At 29.6% G+C, this 24822-nt stretch overlaps 8 protein-coding genes across 9 annotated transcripts; 3 read left to right on the forward strand and 5 right to left on the reverse strand.

The window, feature by feature from the left end:
- Positions 1 to 62: 62 nt before the first annotated feature.
- Nup133 (nuclear pore complex protein Nup133) lies at positions 63 to 3954 on the forward strand. The gene is made up of 4 exons (XM_027343404.2): positions 63 to 198; positions 257 to 3350; positions 3416 to 3495; positions 3550 to 3954. Exons 1-4 carry the CDS (start codon positions 75 to 77, stop codon positions 3663 to 3665), a joined length of 3414 nt encoding a protein of 1137 aa, XP_027199205.2. The 5' UTR covers positions 63 to 74; the 3' UTR covers positions 3666 to 3954.
- LOC113793385 (uncharacterized) lies at positions 3866 to 4925 on the reverse strand. Its single transcript, XM_027343411.2, has one exon. The coding sequence runs from the start codon at positions 4540 to 4542 to the stop codon at positions 3955 to 3957; it is 588 nt and encodes a 195-aa protein (XP_027199212.2). The 5' UTR covers positions 4543 to 4925; the 3' UTR covers positions 3866 to 3954.
- Positions 4926 to 5608: 683 nt separating this feature from the next.
- Positions 5609 to 7724, forward strand: LOC113793383 (uncharacterized). The gene is made up of 3 exons (XM_027343408.2): positions 5609 to 5863; positions 5931 to 6654; positions 6724 to 7724. Exons 1-3 carry the CDS (start codon positions 5759 to 5761, stop codon positions 7080 to 7082), a joined length of 1188 nt encoding a protein of 395 aa, XP_027199209.2. The 5' UTR covers positions 5609 to 5758; the 3' UTR covers positions 7083 to 7724.
- LOC113793386 (uncharacterized) lies at positions 7246 to 8751 on the reverse strand. Its single transcript, XM_075821982.1, has 3 exons — positions 8466 to 8751; positions 7506 to 7613; positions 7246 to 7448 (listed from the first exon to the last, which is right to left on the reverse strand). The coding sequence occupies exons 1-3, from the start codon at positions 8749 to 8751 to the stop codon at positions 7246 to 7248; spliced, it is 597 nt and encodes a 198-aa protein (XP_075678097.1).
- Positions 8752 to 9214: 463 nt separating this feature from the next.
- Positions 9215 to 9844, reverse strand: LOC113793120 (L-cystatin-like). Its single transcript, XM_027343093.2, has one exon. The coding sequence runs from the start codon at positions 9705 to 9707 to the stop codon at positions 9291 to 9293; it is 417 nt and encodes a 138-aa protein (XP_027198894.2). The 5' UTR covers positions 9708 to 9844; the 3' UTR covers positions 9215 to 9290.
- A 290-nt stretch (positions 9845 to 10134) lies between these two features.
- Positions 10135 to 15298, reverse strand: Uba4 (Ubiquitin-like activating enzyme 4). Its single transcript, XM_027343090.2, has 8 exons — positions 15154 to 15298; positions 13642 to 14947; positions 12455 to 12831; positions 11601 to 12385; positions 11429 to 11536; positions 11033 to 11365; positions 10779 to 10976; positions 10135 to 10719 (listed from the first exon to the last, which is right to left on the reverse strand). The coding sequence occupies exons 2-8, from the start codon at positions 14859 to 14861 to the stop codon at positions 10522 to 10524; spliced, it is 3219 nt and encodes a 1072-aa protein (XP_027198891.2). The 5' UTR covers positions 14862 to 14947; positions 15154 to 15298; the 3' UTR covers positions 10135 to 10521.
- A 105-nt stretch (positions 15299 to 15403) lies between these two features.
- On the reverse strand, positions 15404 to 17071 carry LOC113793129 (uncharacterized). Its single transcript, XM_027343108.2, has one exon. The coding sequence runs from the start codon at positions 16653 to 16655 to the stop codon at positions 15504 to 15506; it is 1152 nt and encodes a 383-aa protein (XP_027198909.2). The 5' UTR covers positions 16656 to 17071; the 3' UTR covers positions 15404 to 15503.
- Positions 17072 to 17662: 591 nt separating this feature from the next.
- Positions 17663 to 19639, forward strand: LOC113793121 (uncharacterized). 2 transcript variants are annotated; one of them, XM_027343094.2, is made up of 2 exons: positions 17663 to 17937; positions 17999 to 19639. In XM_027343094.2, exon 2 carries the CDS (start codon positions 18011 to 18013, stop codon positions 19499 to 19501), a length of 1491 nt encoding a protein of 496 aa, XP_027198895.2. In that variant the 5' UTR covers positions 17663 to 17937; positions 17999 to 18010; the 3' UTR covers positions 19502 to 19639. The 2 variants fall into 2 exon arrangements, with proteins under 2 accessions (XP_027198895.2, XP_027198896.2); XM_027343095.2 differs by having other exon boundaries at positions 18002 to 19639.
- Positions 19640 to 24822: the final 5183 nt, after the last annotated feature.

Below are 24822 nucleotides of genomic sequence, written 5' to 3' on the forward strand. Positions count from 1 at the left end.
TGTCTTGACAAGCATGCTTTTAATTGATTCTAAATTAAAAACATTTTCAACTTTAAGTTTGACAATTAATAAATATGACATCGAAATCACAGATAAATATTTCAAATAGTTTTTATGGTAATTCAACGTCATCATTGATGGTCAAAGAATTTCCATCAAAACTTCCATATCGTATTATTGAAGCTTTTTCGACATCAAGTAAGTCGTGAAAATCTGAGGAAAAAATTGTTGAATCGTTTTGGTTAATTTGTTATAGATTTAACATCAAAAAATTTGACTGCACGAATTTCTCACGATGGCTGGGCTTGGTTCGTTGTTGGACGTAAATTATTCATTTGGCGATATCTGGACGATGTGGTTGCCAATAAACCGAAAGCCACCAAATGTTATGAATTACTATTACCAGCTAGTGATATTGCTCACAAAGCCGAACTAGTTTGTGTATCTAATTCGATGACCCAATATCAACAACAGCAACATAGTCGTTTTCCTAGTGCTATCGCTGTAAGCCCTGAAGGTTCAATCCGATATTGGCCGAATATATTTCAAGAAAATAATGTTTATGATACGGTCGTTGGTGCCGATTTGAACGGTCAAGAATGTCAGATTTTGTTAGATATTTGTCCACTTGGATGTGTACTAGGTACGACTACAAATTCATTAGCTCATATTTATATTGATGATCGAACACGTCAAGAACCAAATCAATCACCAATTGTATGCCGCACGTTGAAAGTTCCACAAGGTTTATTCTCTGGAATCGGTCGAAAATTTAGCTCATTCATTTATGGATCTTTACCAACTGCAAATTATTCTGCTGAATCCCGCCAAATTTTACGCATTATTCGTAATAAACCAGTAGATGATAATGATGATGTTTTACCAGTTTTCATTCTAGCTTTGCACAATTGTTCCATTCAAAAATGGATTATTGAAGATTATGATGGTGAAAATTTTTGCGGTCGAATTGATTTAGAAAAACATCTAAAAGAAGCTTTCATCACAAAATTTTGGGATCGTACAACAACACATCATAATCAGATTTCCATTTGGATCATGGATATTGCATTGAATCGATTTAATGAGATAATTTTGTTGGTCATGTGTAACAATTCCGATGTGCCAAATGATAATCATTTTGCTTTATTTTCATTAATACCGAATCTATTTCCTTTGGATGGATCGTCTCTTGATTCTCAAAACTCCATTTCACTTATAAAATCTGCTCGATATTTGACCGATATTTGTTTATCAAGTAATGAACTTTTCCCACAAACACGTTCAACATCAGCATCTTTGTCACAAAATCGTCCATTTAATCTTATTACAATGAAGCATTCACAAGTTTGCTATATTTTTAATTCAAATTGTATTTATAAGGTCAATCTCAACAATCAAGATCGCAGTGAAAAAATTGATTTCGAATCCACGAATGACTTTATATTCGGCGCAACTGTAATTGATCAAAATCTTCTATTATTGACTTTTAAAAATGGATTCCTATCCGTTGAATGTCGAACAACAGATTTGATTGCTTCAAAACAATTATCAGCATCAGATCGAGAATTTATACAATCTAATCAAACAGATAAATTATCTCTACTAAAGCGAGCATTACAATTTTTTATGAAAGATGATAAAACGCATGCTGAACTACTTGTACATGAAATGTTTCCGTTCATTCGATCACAACCAGCAACCGAATTGAAGCAACCAACAAATACAATGGAATTAGATGCGACTGTTTGTGCACTTAGTACCGATATCTGTGACCAAATACCACACGCCGATCCAAGATGGTCAACTTTTATTGATGCTGAAAATTGTTTGGATATTCAGCATCCTAATCAACAACAACATCAAGAAACTCATGGTTCCGTGATCATTGGAACGCAATTAGAAGAAAAAATGTTGACACATAATTCATTCATAGAATTGCTTAAAAGAACAGGCATTTGGGATTCATTAACATCATTGACAAATTTTAAATCTATTTTTCCAACTAAATTGATTCTTTGTGAACATTCAGAAAAATTGCTAGTCTGTATGGCACTTTGGAAATTGCATTCACATTATGGTATTATTCTTGTGAATGCGATTAAAAAAGTTTTGGAAAAAAGAAAAAATGCCGGAATGATGAAAGGATTCGAATCACATAGTCATCTAACTAATCAAGATTTATTCTATCGTGAAGTTACCAAAGTAGATGAATTATTCTGGCAACTCATCGAAATGGAAGAAACACAATCCCAAATCGAGCATACATATGATGAAAGATTAATCATTTCCATTACGGATATAATGACTACAGTGTTCGCTGAAGTATGTCGATATCGACAAATTAATGGTGTCATTTATCAAACGGCAGTAGTCGCCGATTGTGATTATGTACCATGGTCATCTGAACAACGAATAACCGGTGTTCGAGATGTATGGATCAAACAATTCGATTTAATCATTCGATGTTTCCGAGTCGATGCTCAATGTCATATGATTGGTGATGAAGATAAATGGATTTTAGTTGGACAAAAGCTTGCCGATTTAGCCGATATTATTCTTGATAGTTTTGTTTGTCAACTTCGTTACCTTAATCCAGCAAACGAGAAATTCGCTACACTACGTCGAGCTTTTGAAATGACTCGATATAAATGTCTTGAGCCATTGCTTCGAATAAAACAACATGATCGTGCGGCTGAATTAGCTGAAAAATATGAAGATTTTGATATACTTATTAAACTGTGTGAAGCATTAGATAATCAAGAACAGCTTAAACATTATTCACAACGTTTTGCCGAAAAAGGATTTGCCGAATATCTATTTGAATGGTATTTGAAAGAAGGCAAACAAGGTAAAATGTTATCATCATCGACGACAGCTAATAATCAGAAATTGGATGCTTTTCTATCCAATCATGATTCATTAAAATGGTTACATCAATTGCATTCACGTCGATATAAAGATGCTAGTTCAACATTGAAAAAACTTGGTTTATTAGAAGAAAATTGTGTTGCAAGGCGTAAAACTATGCTTAGCATCGGTAAATTAGCATTGATTACCAGTGGTGATACAAACTATTCAGATTTTGATGATCAACTTCGATTTCTTCAATATCAATCCGATCTTTCGGATTCTTTGTTACGAAAAAACGATCTTGATCGTAAAACAATGCCCGTTTTGTCACCCAAACAATTGGTTGATATTTTGATTTCAGGTGCCGAAGGTCCAAATGAAGATTTAAAAAATTTTCAAAAAGCACTTGAAATTGCTGAAATTATTGAACGTCGATATTCAATTGATCTACATCGACAAATTTTGTTTAAAATTTGGCAAAAAGCATTCGAAAAAGATGAGTAAGTAATTTGTATTTTATGTTTTTGTTGACTTTTCCGAATCATTATTCGTTTTTATATTACAGATGGAGCGAATATTGTACCGATAACTTGGAATTGTTTATTAAAAAATCGTTTTTCTATCAATTGGCAATCACTTATTATGGTAAGAGAATATATGATCATTTTCTATTTGTTTTCATATTATAAAATCATGTAGGAGACGAATCAAAAAAATTACCCGATATTGAAGCATTGGCTGAAAATTTTTCATTGGTCAAAGAAAATCAAAAAGCTGCTTATTTCCTACGTGCCGCATATGAAATGATTCTATAGAATCAAGTAATAATAATTAAATTATCAACAATTATTGATTATCATTTTTTTCCAAAGCACGGCATTATGTTCATAATTTTATTGAATGTGCCTTTAAATCTAATTTAGAATTTCAAATCTAATAATGATAAAATTGTTACGCAGAATCCTCTTTTTTTTAACTGAATCAATCTGATTTAATATCATTAAATTAGCGCAAATTGTATTAAAATCATCATAAATTTTATTATATCAATTTGTAATAAATAAATAAAAAATAATGATTAAATAAAAAAATTATTTTTTCCAATTACTGTCCAACATTTTCAGTTTGATTGGCCATCATTAACGATGCAATGGCTATTGGTCTTGATTTGTCGGAATTAATATCCGGAACAGTTTTGTTATTATGTTCAAAAATGAATTGATGTGTTTGATTTGATGACTTGAATGTTGATGATTGAATGGCAAGAATATTATTATTCATGGTAGCTGATTGGTGATGTTGTTGATCGATGAGAGTTACCTCTTTGCCATTACCATGATGATGATGATGATGATGATATGGATTCCAGATAAATGTATAATAAAGTGACAAAAGAATAGCAGCCATACTAACGGCAATAATATATGCCAATACTGTTAATATTCGAAACAATTTTGATGTTCGAGCATTCGATTTATCATAAATTCGACATTGAAACGATGAATGATAACTTGAATCAAATTTTGATAAATTGATTGTTGTCGAACTATTTGATTGAAATGTATCCTGTTTTTTCAATCGTCCATTCACGGAAATTCCATTGCCAATCTTTGTTGTCGAAGACATTTCGGCTTTTTCAGGTTGATTTAATCGTTTTTTGATCAAATCGGATGATGAATGATATTGTTTCATGAAGTTGTTTGTTCATTTGGTGAAGATGATTAAAATACGATGCAAGAATAATAAATGAAATAATCTTAATCGACAAACAACGATTGATGAGAATAACGCGGTAGCGACATAAACTAAATTTATATTACATGCGCAATTATCATCACATTCAATGTTTGTTCAATAAAATACTGATGATTAGGTAATTTTCCGTTCTTTTTATTTGTTCAACAGATAGCCAAAAGAATCTATAGATTCCTTCTTTTACGATTGTAAACATCTAATGTATACAAACAAAATTATTTGGCATTCAATAATAAAACACAATTCAGATCATCGGATAATGATGATTTTTAAATGATTATATGGCTGTTAGGATTATTATTATAAACAAATCCCATACATTTGTTCTTCAACAAGTGCTCTATTTAATTTTTTTTTAAATTAAGATTTTGCTAATGCTATCATTGATTAACAACGAATCGCCTTATTAATTCTAATATTTAACAACGTTAATGATGATGATGTTGATGATTAGGGAATGCCAGGCTAGCCAATTCACAAATAAATAGTTTGCTGTTTTCGCATCTAATTCATTTGATTTTAAAGAATTATAGAATTCACTGCGTCTCATTCGAGTTATTTTTAGTAATCATCTTCATCACCGTAGCTATCATTCACAGCGACCGAAATTCTATTAGCTTGATGGTAATGAAATTCAACAACAAATAAAATGAACAAAGCAAACAAGCAACAAAACAATCATCATCAACGCAAATAATTCCGGCCATCATCCTTTTTCACAGTCATGGCTGTTATCTTCTTGTTTTATTATTATTATCATCATTAATATTGTTGTTGTTTTTGTTGGCTGGAATTTTAGTTGCCTGACATATAAAACAAAAATATTCCGTCAGCTATCGAGCAAAATTCCAAACAGATGACATATCATAATCATTGACAAGTGGAGTACACTTTTGTAATTGTAATTATATACATATACACTTCGGATTCTCTTCTATCGTGGTTAAATAGGCAGGCAACAAAGTCTAAATTCTATTTGTTTTTCATTCCTATTTAGAGTCTATTCTATCTTTATAATCATCAAGTTCATTTCGATTTATAGTTGTCGAAATTTAATATTCGAAAATTTTTTTGGCCTAAATTATTAAATTCTTTTCTAGATTTGTGCTAAACATTTTAAATTAATTATTTTGACGGACAAATTAATTTGAATATGGAAATACTACGAAATGATGGAAGTGGTACACCTACTATAACGCCCATTCATTCAAAATTACCACCGAATAATAGCTCTGCGACGCGAAAATCAATCATCAAAGTAAGTTGTTCAAATGAAAATTCAATAGATGATTTCAAATGCTCAAAATGATTGATCAATTTTATAGATATCATCTGAACAAAAAGATAAAAATCCTTGTGCATTGAACAATGAACGAACTCGTACAATACCAATATTTCGTTCTATTTCGCATAATGTTGAAAATGAATCTTCCGTTCCAAGAACTAGCCGTTCACCATCATATAAAACACCAAATTTCAACTATCAATCACCGTTCAATCCTCGAATCAATCTTCGGATATCATCACCAGATCCAACATTATCACGAATGTTGTCACGAATAAATAGTCTTACTCAATCCAGCAACGAACGATGTCATTCCCCAATGTCATCTGGTTATGATTCATCTTATTCATCTACAACTAGCACAAATCCTAATCATTATAATCATACTCCTCATGAAATACGACTTCAAGATATTCATCGATCATCAAGTGCAAATCGTTTATATTCGGGAAAACAGTATCCGAATAACTTTGATGGCGAAACATCATCATCATCATCATTCGACATCAATAAACATAAAATAAAAACGCAAACGACAGCGCCGACAATCACAATCAAACAGCGGCAACGATTTTCTCTTAACGACCAAAATGTTCCAATAATGAAAGACGATGTGTTAAAGACGCTAGACCAAGTTGAGAAGCGTATAGTGTTCTTAAGAGAAATTGCATTCGAATTATCGGAAGAGAAAAATAAATTATTCGATGCATTGAATAAAATCGCAACGAAATCACCAGCATCAAATTTTTCATCATTTACCGAAGGTTAGTCAGAAATTTTTTAAAATTATAATTTCTCAAATGACTTATTATTTTTAACAATGATTCAAATAGTCGATCTGCAAGACATTCATGCTACTACAGAAGATTTATTACAGCGGTTAGAAAGTGTCAAAATCATCATTAAACCGATGCGTTCATCCATCCAGATCGAAGCATTCGAAAATGCCATTAAATATATCGATACATTAAAAAAGATTTTGATGCAAGAAGGCAGAATTGCTGCCAAGAAAAAATGTCTCACATATCTAAGTTCTTGCACATCGGATGATTCTGTGGATAAAAATCACTGTGAACTTTTTGTTCCTATCGATGAACGTTTTCAAAAAATCGTAATCGATTGTTCGTTGGATGATCAAAAAACAATAAAAAAGGAATTGGAACATTTTTTAGAAAAAATTGAAAAGAAATGATTGAAAAATCTAGAATGATTTGTTATCTTTTTTTTTTTGGTTATTATTGTTATTATATTTTCGATTATATTTCATGTTGTAAACAATTCTTTAAAACAAAAATTAACAGCAGTAACATTTTAAAAATGTAATTGATTTTCAAAGTTCATCACCATGATTACGATTATTTATTGCATTTAAAATTCAAAAGATCACGTTTATCAAGCCATGCCTGTTCCCAAATATCAGCTTCACATTTTCGAATTTTAGTAACATCATTACATTGACTAATACCATCCGCAGTGGTTGCATTCTTCAGGCAGCTTGTTCGCCCAAAATCAAACTTGACATAATATCGAATTCCAGCAACTACCTGTGTTTTGAGATCTTTTATTTTGTTCACACGATGAATGAATGGTGAATTCATTTTTTCGTCCATTTCACGTTCCAAAGCTATCATTGTTGGTATGACTAAATGAAAATTATCGGGTGATGTTTTACTGATTCCTCCAGCGATCGGCCCATCTTTACCACCAAAAACATAAACTTGGGCTAACGATAAAATGATTGTGACCGAAAACAATAACGATTTCATTTTGTTGCAATTTATTTGTCTGATTTGTTGTAATGAAAATATGGAAAGGATTGTCATTTGAGGAAAAATGAATCCAAAGGGTGTTTGCGATATTTATATCAATGTAGAATTGGCTCGGACGACAACATATCAAGAGAAGACATAAACAATGTACCTCAAATTCAATGAAATCAACTTATTGCATCGATCAACAGCACAAGATAATAATCATATATTGCTTAATGATCAAAATAAAAACATAAACAAAAAGCAATCAAAAACAGTGATTTCCAACCATCGGTCCACAAATTTTTTTTCGAATGTCTCAAGCAAATCAATTGATTGAATATAATGCAAAGATCAACAACTCAAACCGGATTAGATTGTAATCACCAATTACATGGAATTTTTTTTTTGAATGGTAATCTAGTCAAAAAGAAACTTGACATCGTTTGTTGATTCGCGAATTAAATATAAGTTGAAGACCACTGATATACAGGTTCTGTTATCGCCGTTGAACCATCGATAATATTCTCATTGCCATTTGGTGGTCGTCAAATCTCGATGTCTTTCTTGGAATGTCTTCTTTAAATCTTTTTTTTTGAATATTATACACATACCTTGTTTCAACAATTTATTGAAGTTTTGTTATTCATGTGATTGAATTCAAATATGATCTTATCATATAATTAAACATCTTTTTGTATCTATAAATAATGATTTTCTTTAATGAATTACATAGAAATCATTAATATTAAAAATTGAATCATCGAATTGACACTCATTCTTAAATTAATTTCTACATTCAAAATTTACCAATCTATTTGTACCTTTCCAAGGTTGAACCCAAGTCTCTGCATGACAAACATGATTATAGCCGATAATTCTACATGATGATAGATGCCATACATTAGCCTTATAACAATTAGTTTCATGAAAATCGAAATCCACATAATATTTGGTACCGGATACAACTTGTGAATATGCTCGGCGTATTCGTACGATACGATGAATTTTGGGCGAATTTAATAGATGATCCATTTTTCGTTCCAAAGATAATAATGACAAAATCATTTCCCTATCATCCACTCGTATACGGCTAAGACCACCGGGCATTATTGCTTCAGTAATAAAAATTAATGAACAACATAACAAGAGAATAATAGCTAATGATTTCATCTTCAATGTTTTAGATGAATTTAATAAAAATTTATCACCGAATAATAAATTTCTCTGTTACCGAATAATAAAACTAACTTGACAACTTGGTTAAGCTTAAGCTAAAACTAGGCTTAGCTTTATAATTTAAAGTTAATTTTAAAGTTAATTCAATTTATATCACCGAATAATGATTGTAGGGAAATGAATCCTTTATGATCAATAAATGAATTATTTTTAAAAATTCGAAATCTATTAATATTGTCTGATTGAAGGACACATATGTTATATTTGTAACAAGGTAATCAACCAAAATTAAACCTTGATGCCAGTGTGAATGGGGCTCAATTTAATATTGAATTGATTTTGATAAAATTCATTTGATTATTTGACATCTGGATTCTAATTTATTAGCATTGAATTTCATAAATGTCTAATTTCATGTTTTTTTTTTTAATATTAAAAATTAAATCATTTAATTGACACTCATTTTTAAATTAATTTTTACATTCAAAATTCACCAATTTGTTTGGACCTACCCAAGGTTGAAGCCAAATCTCTGCATGACAATTATGATTAGAGCCGGTAATTTTACATGATATTAAATGCTGGGCACTACCCTTTAAACAATTAGTATCATGAAAATCGAAATCCACATAATATTTGATACCGGATACAACTTGTGAATATGCTCGGCGAATTCGTACGACACGATGAATTTTTGTCGAATTCATTAGTTGATCCATTTTTCGTTCAAAAGGTAAAAATGCCTTAAGCATATCTAAATCATTCCTTCGTATACGGTGAAGACCACCGGGCATAAATTCTTCAGTAACTGTTTCTTCAGAAATTATTGCTTCAGTAATAAAAATCACTGAACAACATAACAAGAGAATAATAGCTAATGATTTCATCTTCAATCTTTTGATAAACTTGCAATGTTTTAGATGAATTTAATAAAAATTTATCACTGAATAATAATAATAAATTTCTCTGTTACTGAACAATAAAATATCAAAACTAAATTATAAAAACTGGGTTAAGCTTAAGTTAAAACTAGGCTTGGCTTTATATGATTTAAACATAATTGTTACAATTCTATTAAATTGTAATTCAATTTATAACACCGAATAATGATTGTAGAGAAATGAATCTTTTATGATCAATTAATGAATTATTTTTAAAAATTCGAAATCTATAATATTTTCTGATTGAAGGACACATATGTTATATTTGTAACAAGGTAATCAACCAAAATTAAACCTTGATGCCAGTGAATGGCGGCTCAATTTAATATTGAATTGATTTTGATAAAATTCATTTGATTATTTGATATCTGGATTCTAATTGATTAACATTTAATTTCTTAAAACCAATTTTTTTTCTAATTTCATGTTTTAAAAAAATAATTTATATCTAGAACAAGTAAGTAAAATAATAAATGCTTAATTGTCGAATGATCACAGTTATCATTTTCATATGTATCATTCTTGTAAATCATTTGATAATTGTTGATAATATTATTTACAAAATAGAGATTTATCTGTGTGTCTTATTAAAAACAGTTAATAAAAACATTTTGTTTTATAATGTTAAATAAAAGATGGATATTATTTATGGCTAAAACAGGTAATAAAACTTTAAAAATTTTGCCCAGGAAATTTGGTCATTTTCGAGACAAAAATATAATACAAAATAATAAGGAAATAAGGGAGATTGGAATGATTCTCAATTTTGTTCATCAATATTATCCCTAGTACTACAAGATTGATATGTGGTTTTATTTTGCATTGGTTTGAAATCATGGCCATCGAGATTTAGTGCAAATCTGATCAACATCAAATAAACCGGACAAGACCATACATAAAAATTCGTGATAAAAGCCAAAAAACCATAAGCCCAATAAAAGATAAGGGCAGCGCAGAACTAACAATCAAAAAAAAGAACGTGAATTAATATCTGAATAAAAGGAATTCATTAATTACCTGAGAAGCAGTTAAAATTACACAGATTAGAGCGTAGAAATACATTTTTTTAAATATTCGATTCAAGTTTCTTTTTCTTGTTCTTGGACTTTCATCTGTATGTTCATTGCCATTTTGATCATTAGTTTCGATTTCAACATAACGAAGATAGACAATAATTGACAAAGAAACCATGAATGGTAAATGGAAAATCATAATCTGACAAAAACAAAAATGAATTTCAATAGGAAAAAGTAAATCAGTAAATAACTTACGAAAATTGCAGAAAAAACAAATGTAAAACCAACTGGAAGAAAATATCCATCAATAAATTGACCCCAGGCAAACACTATACCGACATAATCAGAAACCAAATATGCCAGAAACCAAGGACCAATTAATGAATATAATGGCAATATTATGATCGGATAGAATAATTTATCCTGATGTGAAAGCAAAAATAATCTGAAAACAACTTTGCGTATATAGCGACGTCGAGAAAGATTGCACATATATTTGATATAATTATCTTCATTTGATGTGAAAATTCGTAGAAAAATTAATGGTAATGTAGCTATTAAGAAACTCCAGGAATACAAAAACATGGTCTGTTTTTTTGTAGATAATGTTAAAATATAATTTGTATAATAAAGACAATTCTCAAAACTTACAATTGTACGAAAATCAAATCGCAATAATAATCGAGCCAAAAATGAAAATTCTGACTTGGAACGATCCAACGAAAACGGCACAGTCAATTGATTAGAATAATGATCATCCTTATAAATTAGATGAAAAAATAAATTGAAATTTCAAAGCAAGATAGGAATAGCACACACTTACCGATGTTATTACAGTTATAAAATACAATCCACTAGCGTATTTTTTCGGTGACCAAGGGCTTACCCAAAGATAACCATGAACATGTTTTAATTCAAATTTTTCAACAAATTCATTCGGATTAAATTTTTGCTGCTTTGTTATATAAGCTTTGACATTGATTATTGGTCTGTGCGAAAAAATTAGTGTTCGTATATGGGTCGAATTGGCTGTCCGCCAGAATGGTTCCAAGTGTTCCATCTGATGAAGAATAGAACGAGGATTAGTAATAACGATCAATGGTTGCTGTTGATGCGGTCGGTAATAGTAATTTGCAAATGTGAATAATCCATGATCAATGGCGACGATTCGAAAGATTCTATAATCTTTCCAATCACCAGTTTCAGCTTCAAGATATCCTTGCTGTTGTGTAGTGATCATATTCGGCACCAATCCATGAATAGTATGATAGTGACCACATAAATAAGGGCCATTAATGATTTCACGAAAACTATCGCGATTGAAGATGGCAGCGGTTGGATAATGGCCATACCATATAGTGTAAGTAGTGTTGAGACTATCTTGTTTAAATTTTCTTAATTTATCCAATTCATTCTCATCAAATTGCCCCAAAAAATTGAAGGGTCTACGAACACCAGGTTTAAGGCATGCATCAGCGCCGATGAATGAATAACGATTTCCATCAGTAGCTTGGTATTGATAAAGATAAGACCGACCATCGGATGACATGTTTGATTGGACAGTGAAATTATCGAAATTATTATGATTCTTGTAAGAATTGAAGGTATCTGTAGAAAAGATAATTATCAAGTTAAATCGATTTTTTTTTTGTAGAAAACTCAATTTAAATAACAAACCATGATTTCCTTTGATATCAAGCCATTTCAAATCAGGATTTGCTTTCAAACATTGTTCATGAACATCCTGATACATGATCCATTCATCACGATACTGTTCAGATCCAAGTGGTAACTTGGTTCGAGCGTCGGTAATATCACCGCTCAATACAAGGACACTAGGTTTAATAATCGGTATCACTGAACGACAAAAATCAACCAGATCAGTTTTGCGGCTTTGATCACGATAATAACTTAAATGAGTATCGGAAATATGAATAAACCAGAAGAGATTTTCATATTTATCATCAATTTGTATAGGATCATTGAGTATTTGTGTTTGATTTATTCGAAAATGATTATTGTAATCATCTTCAGTGTTGATTATATGTAGAAAACTTGAAACAAATATTGCAACAAAAATCAATGCAAGTAATAATATTAAAGTAACTTTTGTCACCATTTTTTGTTTAAAATTTAGATCCAGATTATCAAATAAATTTAGTTGATAAAAAAATTCGGAAATCCTATTATCTGGAACAATATTATAATTTGACGGTAAAATTAGAATAAATAATACAGCTAAAGAAAACAACACCACGATGATTAAAATCAATAAAATCATTAAACAATTTAAAATCATTGGATATAATATTCGAATCGTAAATGTCCGTGATATTTTCAACACACAAAATAAAGAAATAAATAAGTAGAAAAACAGCTATTCAAGCTGAATGACTTTTCCAATCGAATCGATTTATGACAAACCTTGAAATATAAATACGATTCGATTATTTATTTAATCATAATTAGACAAACGATTAAAATTGTTCAATCAATCGCAATTGGTCAAGTTCTAAAACATGATTAATTTTTTTGGGGATAAAAATTTCATTAAATGTTAAAAACAATAAAATAGTAGCGGTAAATTGAGTCTTTATTGATTTAACATAAAGCTTAAACAAACAAAAATAAACTTGTGACAAATGTTATACCGTCATCCTTTATGGTGCATGTTTCATCATATAATCATCATAAAACGCACTAACAATGTTACAGATAACAGATAAACATTGTGAATAAAAAGACTAAAGCTAAATCATATGAAGTTTTTATTTTTATTTTTGGTAACAGTAGTGAGTAATGCCATCTTGTGGAAGATTAATAATTTTTTTTTCAAAGAAAGAATTGATTGATCATTTTAATAGGTTGGCATTTTTGGATCAATCTTTTCAGCCCATTCGCTGATACCGCCTTTAACATCTTTAATTTCAAGATTTTTTTCATCAATTTTTGCACCGAGTCGTTTTTTTAGTTCAACAACAGCCTTTTGCGATGCTATACCACGTCGACACATGACAAAGATTTTCTTTTTTTCATTAGAATTTGGATCCCATTTTTCGTCAATTAATTCAGTAATTTTGTCAACACCGTTTCCTTTGATTATCTGACCAAGAGGAACGGAAATTGCATTGTCTAATTTAACAATATCGTAATGCAGTTGTGGACGAACATCTATTAACAAATGTGGTTCGTTTGAGTCAATAACTTGTTTATATTGTTCTGCGGTCACTCTTTCTTCTGGGTCGATAATTTCCTGCTTTTTAGCTGAACCGCATTGGATTCCACAAAACTTATTGTAATCGATCAATTCATTGGTGATAGTTGGATTATTTCCACAGCTTATACAATCATCTTTTCGTTTTCGAAGTTCAACTTTTCGAAATTGACCGCTGAGACCATCAAAAAGCAACAATTTTCCCGCATATGAAGGTTTCAATCCTGCAGCTATTTTGATAGCTTCTAATGCTTGAATATTTCCAATAATTCCAGGCACGACACCAATAACACCACCATCAGCACAATTAGTCACAGTTCCAGGAGCTGGTGGTTGAGGAAAAAGGCACCGGTAACAAGGAGTTTCTTCATCATAATTGTAGACAGTTAATTGACCTTCCCATTGCAAAGCAGAACCGCTGACCATTGGTTTTTTAAGAAGAACGCAAACATCACTTATAAGATACCGAGCCATAGGATTATCAGTACCATCGATCACAATATCATAATTTGTAATAATTTCAGCCGCATTTTCAGCTGATAATCGAACTTGATGTTTTTCAAATTTGACATTTGAATTCAATTGTCGAAGACGATCTACAGCCGAATCTGTTTTAGGTTGTCCAATTGTAGATTCAGAATGCAATGTTTGTCGATGTAAATTACTAGTTTCCACAACATCGCTATCAATCAATCCTAATCTGCCTATACCAGCTGCAGTTAAATACAAGGATGATGGACAACCAAGACCACCGGCACCAACTACGAGAACTGAACTGGATTTCAAACGAAGTTGACCACTTTTCCCAATTTCTGGACACAGCATTTGGCGACTATATCTAGCGATTTCTTCTTTGTTCAATGAAGCCATTTTTGTTATTTGGTTGGACGATGATCGGTTTTGTGAATAATTAAGAAAAAAATGCTTTTCTGGAATGCGATGAACAGCAAAGGAAACTGAAACGAAACGATGATTACGAATAATTAGACGAGAGAACAACATATTTTATTAATATAATAATAGCAATTAGGAAATAAAATGAAATTCAAACAAAATGTGAATAAGTAAAGTGAGCCAATGAAAAAATAAACGTAATTAAAAAAGAAAAGTGCTAAGGATTGGTTAATTGCATTGTCAAAATTATAATGCCAATGTCACTTGCGATGTCCAAGCTCTAACAGCTGATTTGAGATTAATTTTCTGATTGTTTATCCGTTTGAAACAGATGAATAAATGATAACAAATTTAAATATCTTGATTTAAAAAAATGACGCATCAATGATAAATGTCAGCTGACAATTATATTTTGCCACGTATGAATTTTTTTTTGAATGAATGGAAAGTATCACGTGTTTTCTAAAAAAAAACAATTTCATATGAGAAAAGTTACATTTTTATATAAACTCAAAAAGTTTCAAAATGTAAATGGTTTTTTATTTGTATCTTTATTTGAATGGATTTAAACAATTTTATTGGACCCAGATTAGAATCAGATACTGGATCGAATCAACATTATATAATATCAGTATCTTTAGACATTTCAAAGGCAAAATAATTTGTTGTTGGTGGAGTGGGTGTCATTTCTTTTCGTGATTGGAAACCACCTGAAATAGGTTCGACTAGATTCATATTGGAACTTTTATTGTTAGAACGTAATCCTGGGCTACGTGTTTGTGAATGATGATAAATAGGTGGTCGCTGTGCATAAATATTTTCATTATTTTTGGCCACATTTATTGATTGACTAATCGAACCGGGTCTTGATTCTGGATTACGAGATTTTCCACGACCTAATGATCCATAATAGTATGGAACTTGATTATTTGGATATGATGAAGAAGATGGTTGTGATGATTGATTGGCGTGAAATGATGCTTTTCGATTGACAAGTACATTGTCAACAATCGTAGATCCAACGGATGGATTGGTCGTTACTGTACATAGACAGGATTTACATCGACAGCAACAGGTTCGTTGTGATGGTTCTATTGATGGTGCTCTTGATGTTGCTTGTTGACGTATTTTCGGATCACTTGCCATCTGATTCAGATGATTTAATATAATTACATAGCTTATACTAAAAATTAAATGAATGGTTATCAAAATGAATATGCTTGCTGGTAATGCAAACAAGCTTAGTTGACCAATCAATCCGATGACTACCGTACTAATCAGTATATGAAAAGATCGTTCTTTGAATAGACCATACACAGCCAATGTCTGATTCAGTATGATTAATGATGATAATGCCAGGATGAAATATCGAACCAAACGGATCGTATCGATTTCCTGTGTAGATAATTGTATCAATTCATTTTCATCCAATGATCGCCGATTGTAATTCAATTGTTGTAGATTTCCAGTTCTTATAAAAGCACTAGCATTATCCAATGCTAATTTCTTTTCATAAATTATCGTTGGTAATAGACATACAATTATAGTAACAATGGCCGTTGTTGCAACTATCATTATGTTGAGAATGAGCAATACATATTTGACAATTTGAAAAGGCATTGAATTACGGCTAATTATTTGGAAAAAATTTCGTTGTAAATGTCGAGAATATTCAGCACCGATAACTGATGCTGGTGACGGTGATTCGACACTATCATGACAATACGACGTCAATGCATAATCAGTAGTTCGTTGATTCGTTCTCATCATATTCTTCTATCAATCATTGGGATCACTAAATAAATAAATTATCGTTTAAAAATGTACGGATCGATCATTTATTCATCGATTGAAATCAATGAATCAAGTAGAAAGATAAAACATCAACCGATATCTTATGCCAATTTATTAGTGCCCGTATGTTATTGTATACAGATGTGAGGGTTCAAATGTTGATGATAATGGTGAATGATTGGCTGTATATATGTTTATGCTTACAAACATTAATTCTTAAAACAAACATAATGCAAACAACATAAAATGGAAGACGCATAAATTTGGCAGAAATAAAGAATTTTTTTTAAAGTTTCTGCTGAGGGATGCTCAAACGGAAAAAAAAGGTTCGAAAATTACATAAAAACATTTTTCATTTCACTTCTTCATTCCAAACAAATGCTAGAATTGAAAAGAATCGTATGGAAATCTTTCGAACGAGGAATTAAAGCAGTGTAATTATTGAATGGTAATTTCTAGAAGACAACAACATTATGTTTGTGTGCGTGATGTATATAAATGCGATGTAAATGGATGAATGAAAAAATCAACCACTATTAAAACATTTGAATCTAAATATAGCTATGCTATACATTAAAGAATGAATTCATACAATGAACATGGCAAAGTAATCATAATATATTCATTCATAAAAAATACGACATCATCATTACATCAAGAAATAAAATTTACTTCCTGTATTCTCAACAAAAAAAACGATTTCAGACAAAATAAAAAATCATTTGAAACAGAACATATGTTTGAACTTAATGAATGAATGAATTTTTTTCTAGTTGTAAATAAATTGAATATCGGTAATCGAAAATTATTACTCGGAAAAAAATTCGTAATACCAAAGTTTTGATTTGTATTCAAGTAATAATCAATGGATAAGAAGGGGGTACTATTTTTAGAAATTTAGCAAGGTTTTTTTCAACTGGATTGGAACATCTTAAATATGATCATTATATATTGAGACATGAATTTCTACTGCGGCGGCTGTTGTCGTCGTCATCATGCATGACAAAATATTCACAACGACGACGACGAATTACCGCGCAACAGTTGTTGTTGTTGTATGCACAAATTCTACTATTCGTTTGAATATTCAACATTATCATCAACAACCAAACAAACAAACAAAAGAGGGAAAATAAAGATGCTTAAAGTAAGAAAAAAAATGACATCATCATCATCATCTTAATCATTTAATGTGATATTCACTTAAGGACATCGCCAAGTTTAAAACACACATCAAAAACAATAAATACAATTTTGGGTAAAGTTTTCAATTATTGTTTATTTTTATCATTTCAAAAAAACCAATTTTATTCACTCAGTAGTGATTTCAAATGTTAACAACTTCAAATCAATCAACAATCGATCCGATTATAATTAGTCAGGATTATAAAGAAAGTGATGTGAATAAATCATCAATATTGTTACATCAAGAACCATCATTACCACCACCATTGCCTAAACCACGGCCGAATAGCACGTTCAATAATAATAATAATGTATTGATGATGATGTCATCAGCATCATCATCAACACCTAATATTATGACCAATAATGTTACAAACAATAATGATAATAAAACAAATAAATCAAATGTTGGCCGAACTAAATCAACAACATCAAATACAAATATGGCAACAACAGGAATCAATAATAATGGATCATCACAACAACCAATGATAAATATAAATCCACAACAAAGACAACAACAATTACAAAATGAAGAATTATCCGTATTAACAAGTTATTATGCTTGTGCAAGATATTATCTATTTATGATTTATCTATTAGTATTGATTACATTGATTATAAATACGTTTATACATTTTATATTTTATGGTTCGAACATGTCGATTGGTTCAATGTTTTTGGATGTTCATCATCGACATGAGCTTATAAACGGAAATTATTATTCATTTGATAATAATAATTATGATTCGGAGAATTATCATTCAGCATCTACATTTAATATTGGTAAAGTTCAACATGGTCCTTACGGTATGATCAATCATCGACCATCATCATCAAAACATGAGCAAATATATTATTGTGATCGTAGTTCATTTCTTTCATTACTTGATGAATTTTATCATCAATATCCGATGCCTAAATCACAGCCACCAACATATGATTCAGCAGATAGAATGAATCAGCCTGATAATGATGATGATTTAAAATCTTATCCGAAAATATTTGCTAATTTTGATAATTATGCTCGTACAAAAGATCGTCAAGATTTGAATGAAGAAGATGATATATTCTATAGCAGTAGTAGTAGATCGAATAATGATGATGAATCATTGAAGACAAATCGACAAAGATCGGGTATAATTTCCGATGACAAACATCGATACAAAAATCATCATAAAAGGACAGGAAATGAAAATCGTATGCTAATAATCGAAGTGATAGCATTGACATTATTGTTTGTAACAGTATTGAATCAGGTACTTGGATTGATCGGTGTAATAAGAAAAAATCTAACAATACTTATATTTGTTACTATTGTGAATTTTGTATTATTCTGTATATTGGCATTCATTTCAAATATTGGTCTAATACTTTTATTATTATTAGCTACTTCGGCTGGTTACTTATTTATATTTCAATTGAAAATTGGTCTTAGACGTCGTATTAAAGAACGTTTAAGATTTAAAGAAGATATATCGGCCGAAGTACAGGATGCAATTATGCAGATGCGTAATCGAATGTCACCATGTATACATGTAAGCATGGAACAATATGAAGCAATGACACAACAAATGTTAAATCGTTATTCATCACCAATTGTTTATTGTCCACATTATAATGAAAGTCTTTGTTAATTCTTGTATGAATTTGATAAAGCAAAATTGAGAGCAAAAAAAAAAATAATAATATCATCATAATGAATCATTATCACAGTTTTTATTTTATATTTTTGAAAATCAAAAAATTAAAAATTAAAAAAACTTTAAACAATGTCGCTAGATGTCGTTACAAATTATTTTTTCCTTAAATATTCCATTGAATTCGAATGTTTGGAATGATATTGTTCGAATTTGAACCGAACTCGATGAATTCTATTCGTTTCGTATTCGATCAAAAAAAAACGAGAGTCAATTATTCTTGGCAATAAATAAACTATGCTAAAACATTTCAATCATATGTTTGTTGTTTATTTCCAGGAAAAAAAATTGTCGAATGAAGCAATCAAATACAGACGCCCACATTTTTGAAGCCTGAAGTATTATTATTATTATTATTATTAATCGAATCAATGTTGACAGTTTGAATTTAAATTAGCGTTTAATAAGCTTTCGTCAACCATGTCATCATCATTCAACATATATTTTATTCAAGTGAAAAAAAAATCAAAATTGCATCACCACAAATTCATTGGAACAGCAAGAAGAAAAAAAAATAATGCAACCTATTTGAAATTTGTATATTTTTTTACATTTCTATATTTTGTTGTTGATTCATATTATACATGAATGATTTCATTCATGACAAAATTACATACAAGAATATATATTAATATCACCAAACACACATATAAAATTAAAAAGGATATCATCATCATACAAACAAACAAACAAACAAAAAGTTAATTGAGATGCCAGATTTGTTGTTCAAATTGAGAATTGGACACAGCAATCCTCTTTTTGGATGAGAATGATGATGATCATCATCATGGTAGCTTGCAATTGCATTTGTTTACAATATGATGGATACAGTAGAAAAACAAAAAAAAAAGGGAAATGTTGAAAATCCATGGGATTTTTTTTTTTATTAGAAACAAAATGAATACGATTGTCAATTATAGTACCGTTTGTTTATTTATTTTGCATTACACACACACACATTGTCATTATCATTATTCTGAATTGGACATATGATATACAACAAAAAAAAGAGGCTAGAATTTCCGTTTCCTGTGTGTATTTTGTTTTGAAAATTAAAAATCCTGTTTATCCTGTTTTTGACACATCTTTTTTTTCTGTATATATCTCAATTCGAATATGCACTTATAATTTCAATGTAATGGAATTTTTAACAGCTGCAAATATAAAATGAAATTTTCGTGTAATTTCTGTCTTTTGTTTGGTTGTTGTTGTTATATTAGGATTCTCATCATATAATGAATATAAGTAGATTTTGAAAAAAAAGAAAAGAAAAACTTGATCAAAGAAAAATAAAATGTGCGACCAAGAAAATGTTATGCAAATTGATGCCTTTCGTATAATATAAAAACAAAAACAAAAAAAAAACAAGATTCTGTAACAAGAATTGAATTTGCAATTGGCAATTTAACCAATGCAGTTCGCTTGATTATGATGGCCATTTTTCAATGTATTTGACTACTGACATCAATGGAGAGAAAAAGAGAGAGAGAGATACTGTCGCAATCATTAGGATTCCATTTGTGAACGACGATTGTTGAATGCAGAATTTTTTTTTTCGTTCTTTCTTTTAACAATCTATTCACACACATACACATAAACAAATACCATTCTTTTTTTTTTAATATATAAATTCTGAAATGGTTGATTGATAAAAGCCAATTTCGAGATTCCCTTTCCCTTTATTTCTTCATTTTCTTATTCTTTTTAACTTGGTCTAAAGAATTTTTATGATAACAAATGAATTGGATTTTGTGGTGATGGTGGTGGTGGTCTTCTAATATATTCCTGTTTAGTCATTTTTCACGGGTTTTTTTTCATTCTCAAAAAAACATTCGGACCATATGATGTCACTATTCTTGTGAAAAAAAAGATTTTTATTCTTGAATAGTACCATTTAATAGTTTTTTTAAAAAGAAAAAACGGTGATGATGATAATAATAGTAGCAATAAAAAAAATTCTTTACACTTTTTTTTTGTTTTACATTCAGTGAAAGAAAGAAAGAAAGAATTAACAACAAGAATTTACCGATAGAAAAGATTAATGAGACGTTAAATTTTTCATTTATTTATTTCTCTCATTCCCTTTTTGTTTGTTTGTTTGTTTGGTCTTATTTTTTTGCAATAACAACAACAAAACCAAAATACCGAACAAAAATAAAATAAAATATTACAAAGTTGGATATTGTTGATAGGTATTTTTCTTTTTTTCAATCGATTTAGTCAGCAAAAAATAATAATAATAATAATATTGAAAATTGTCAATGAAATTGGTTTTTATCGATAGTATCGTTGCTTAGCTTGCAATGAATTTTCTAGAATTTTTTTACCTTAAATAAAGATTATGATCAATCGGATTTTCAAGTCGAAACTTTTTCCCCTTTGTTTGTCATGTGAAATTTCCATTTTTGTTTCTTTTCTTTCTTTACGTTGTAAGATGTTGTAATAATAACTTGTAAAAATCCTAACCCAAATGACTTCAAACTCTATGTGTGTGTGTGTGTGTGGAAAAAAAGATTCATTTGTCTTGTCAGTTTTGTTTTATATTTGTTGTTGTTATTGTTGGTGTTACATTCTTACAAGCTTTATTTGTAAGAATTGATGTTATATATGTGTGTGTGTGTGTGTTCGATTGTTATATGTTATTATAAATGAAGGATGTTTATGAGTTGTGAACATAACATTGATGATGACAATAACATTTTTTTTTCTTTCTTTCTTTCGAAGGTTATTGTCATTGTTATTTTTCCTTTTTCGTTTCTCAAGATCATCATCATTATCATCGGGTTGTTTACCAAGACTATCGATATTATATAAATATATTATGAAAGAAATTCTTGTTCGTTATTTTGGTTGAAATTGTTGTAAGAAAAAGAAAATGGAAAAAAATGAAAATCTGAAACATTTTTTTTTTAATTTCTTTCTTTCTTAAAATGGTATTTTTTTTACGATGAGGAAACATGAACAAAAAAAATGTCAGCCAAAAGAATGCAAAAACAAAATATTCATGTTGTTTTATCATTTTTTCTGTTTTGTTTCGTTTTTTTTGACAGAATAAAGCAACATAACTGGATGGATGATATTGATATCGAATAAGAATTGATACAAAAGTGAGAAAGAAAGAAAACAAAAGTGAAAGGAAAAAAAGTGAAAAACAATCATTATTTGTATGTCAAATCTTACTACACTATTTGTTACTATGGAATTTCCTATCACTTTTTTTTTTGTTTTGTTATTATTATTATTCATGTTTTCACTTGTTTCAAATTTTATTCTTTGTTGAAATTTTTTTCTTTGATACTATGTATCCATTCTAGGCAAATAAATTGTAGCTCTTCATATTTATCTGTCATATCATCATCATCATCATCTCTATCATCGTTCTTTACTTTTGATCTTTCATTGATTTCATCACTTGTTTAAATGATAATGTAAATAAACAACCATCGATCGACAAATCGAAATATTTACAAATGTGAATAGATGTTTGAAAAAAAAGATGGAAGAATAGAAATATGTCATTCTAGTCATTTGCTTTTTTCATAATAAACATTTATTATTGAAAAATTTCAAGTACCAATACAACCAATATATAGAAATGTCTCCAACAAATACACAACGGGACATTTGAACATTTGAAAAACATTGAATTCATTATTTTTGTTTGTTTGCATATAAATTTAAAAAAATTTCCTGTGCAATATAGTGAATGTGCAGAAAAAAGGCTAACATCTTATTAAATTGGTAAAATAAATCCAATCAATCAATCAACAGTCATATTGATTGGATATTGTACAGGTGAAGAAAACAAAATTAGAGTTTTTAAATTACCAAACAAAAAAGAACAAAATTTAAAATTTAAATGTTTATTATCATCATCCGAACACATCCATCTTTCCTTTTTTGTTCTAATATAATTCAGTTCAACCAATGAATGATTATTTGGGATTCAGGACAAGAATATTCTTTCTATTTTTTTAATACTAAATTGAATTATGTATGGCCTCTGTTTTTTATATTAATGCGCTTTTTTTTTGTTGTTGTCTTTGTGTTGAAATTCTGACTATAGAATTCTCTCCAACAGCAACAACAAAGTTATAGCAAATAAGTAAATCGTGAAACAAATGTTTTATGATGTGTCATGACGATGAACGAACGAACAAACGAAGGAACGAAGAACAACGAACGACGACAAATGACAACGTTGATTATGATGATGAAGAAGGATAGATAATTTGATTATCATGTCAAAAAAAAAAAAACAGTACACATACATATGGAGCACTATGTAGCATTACAATCTTCTCTTTTAATACTTATTTTCTAATCTCACCTTATTTATGTGAAACAAAAAGGGCAATGCGAATAGATTTATTTTATTGTTGTCATTGTTGGTCTAATTTTTTCTTTTTTCTTTTTTTTTTTTGGTAAAAGTTAATTTTTTTTTATATATTCAAATCATTCAGGCAAAATAGATTGAAAAGATATATTGAGCAATTCTTTGTACAATGAATTAATGGACACAAAACCAAGCACTATCTCTTTTTTTTTTGTTTTTCTTTTGCTTCAATAATCTTGCCAAAAAAGAAAAACTCATTCTTCCCCAAAAAAAATTTCTTATCTACTTCGTAATTTGGTTTACATTGGGAGAGAAGAAAAGAGAGTGAGAGAGAGAGAGAGAAATTTTTATTTTCGATAAACTTTAATTTTAGTTGCGTTCATTTTGGATTGCCCCCAGAATCTTGATTTTAAAAGCAAATGAAATTGAAGAATGAACGAGTAACGTAGTTTTTCGTACCGAAAATAAAATCAGAATTATTTATTAGTTAATCTCAATAGTAAAAAAGCATTGAGTGGTCTATTCAAACAGACAGAGAAGAAGAAGAAAAAGAAGGCAAAAACTAACCCCAATGTAATCAACCATCAAAAATAATAATAATAATAATGTAAACGAGAAAAAAAAAAAGAAATTGGATCACTCTCACTATTTGTTCTCGAAAAAAATGGCTTGTTTCATCACATCAGTTTCGTTTGTGTGTGTTTTAAATACATTCAAAACTATCATTATATACATTTAATATATATATGAAAAAAAGGAGATGGCTAAAAATCCATTTCATATTAAACAACTTTCTATCTAACTTTTTTTCTTTCAAAAATAAAAATTCATAATCAGAATTCATGTGTAGGATTAAAAACAAAATTTTTTGCCACATATAAACAAACCAACCAAAAAAAAGAAAAAATGAAATGAAATGGAA

The sequence above is a fragment of the Dermatophagoides pteronyssinus genome, unplaced genomic scaffold (assembly GCF_027571235.1).
Source record: "Dermatophagoides pteronyssinus isolate colony J.1.1.1.1 unplaced genomic scaffold, Derpt_VIB-CSIC_2022.12 sq0001, whole genome shotgun sequence".
In the NCBI taxonomy this organism is placed as follows: Eukaryota; Metazoa; Arthropoda; class Arachnida; order Sarcoptiformes; family Pyroglyphidae; genus Dermatophagoides; species Dermatophagoides pteronyssinus.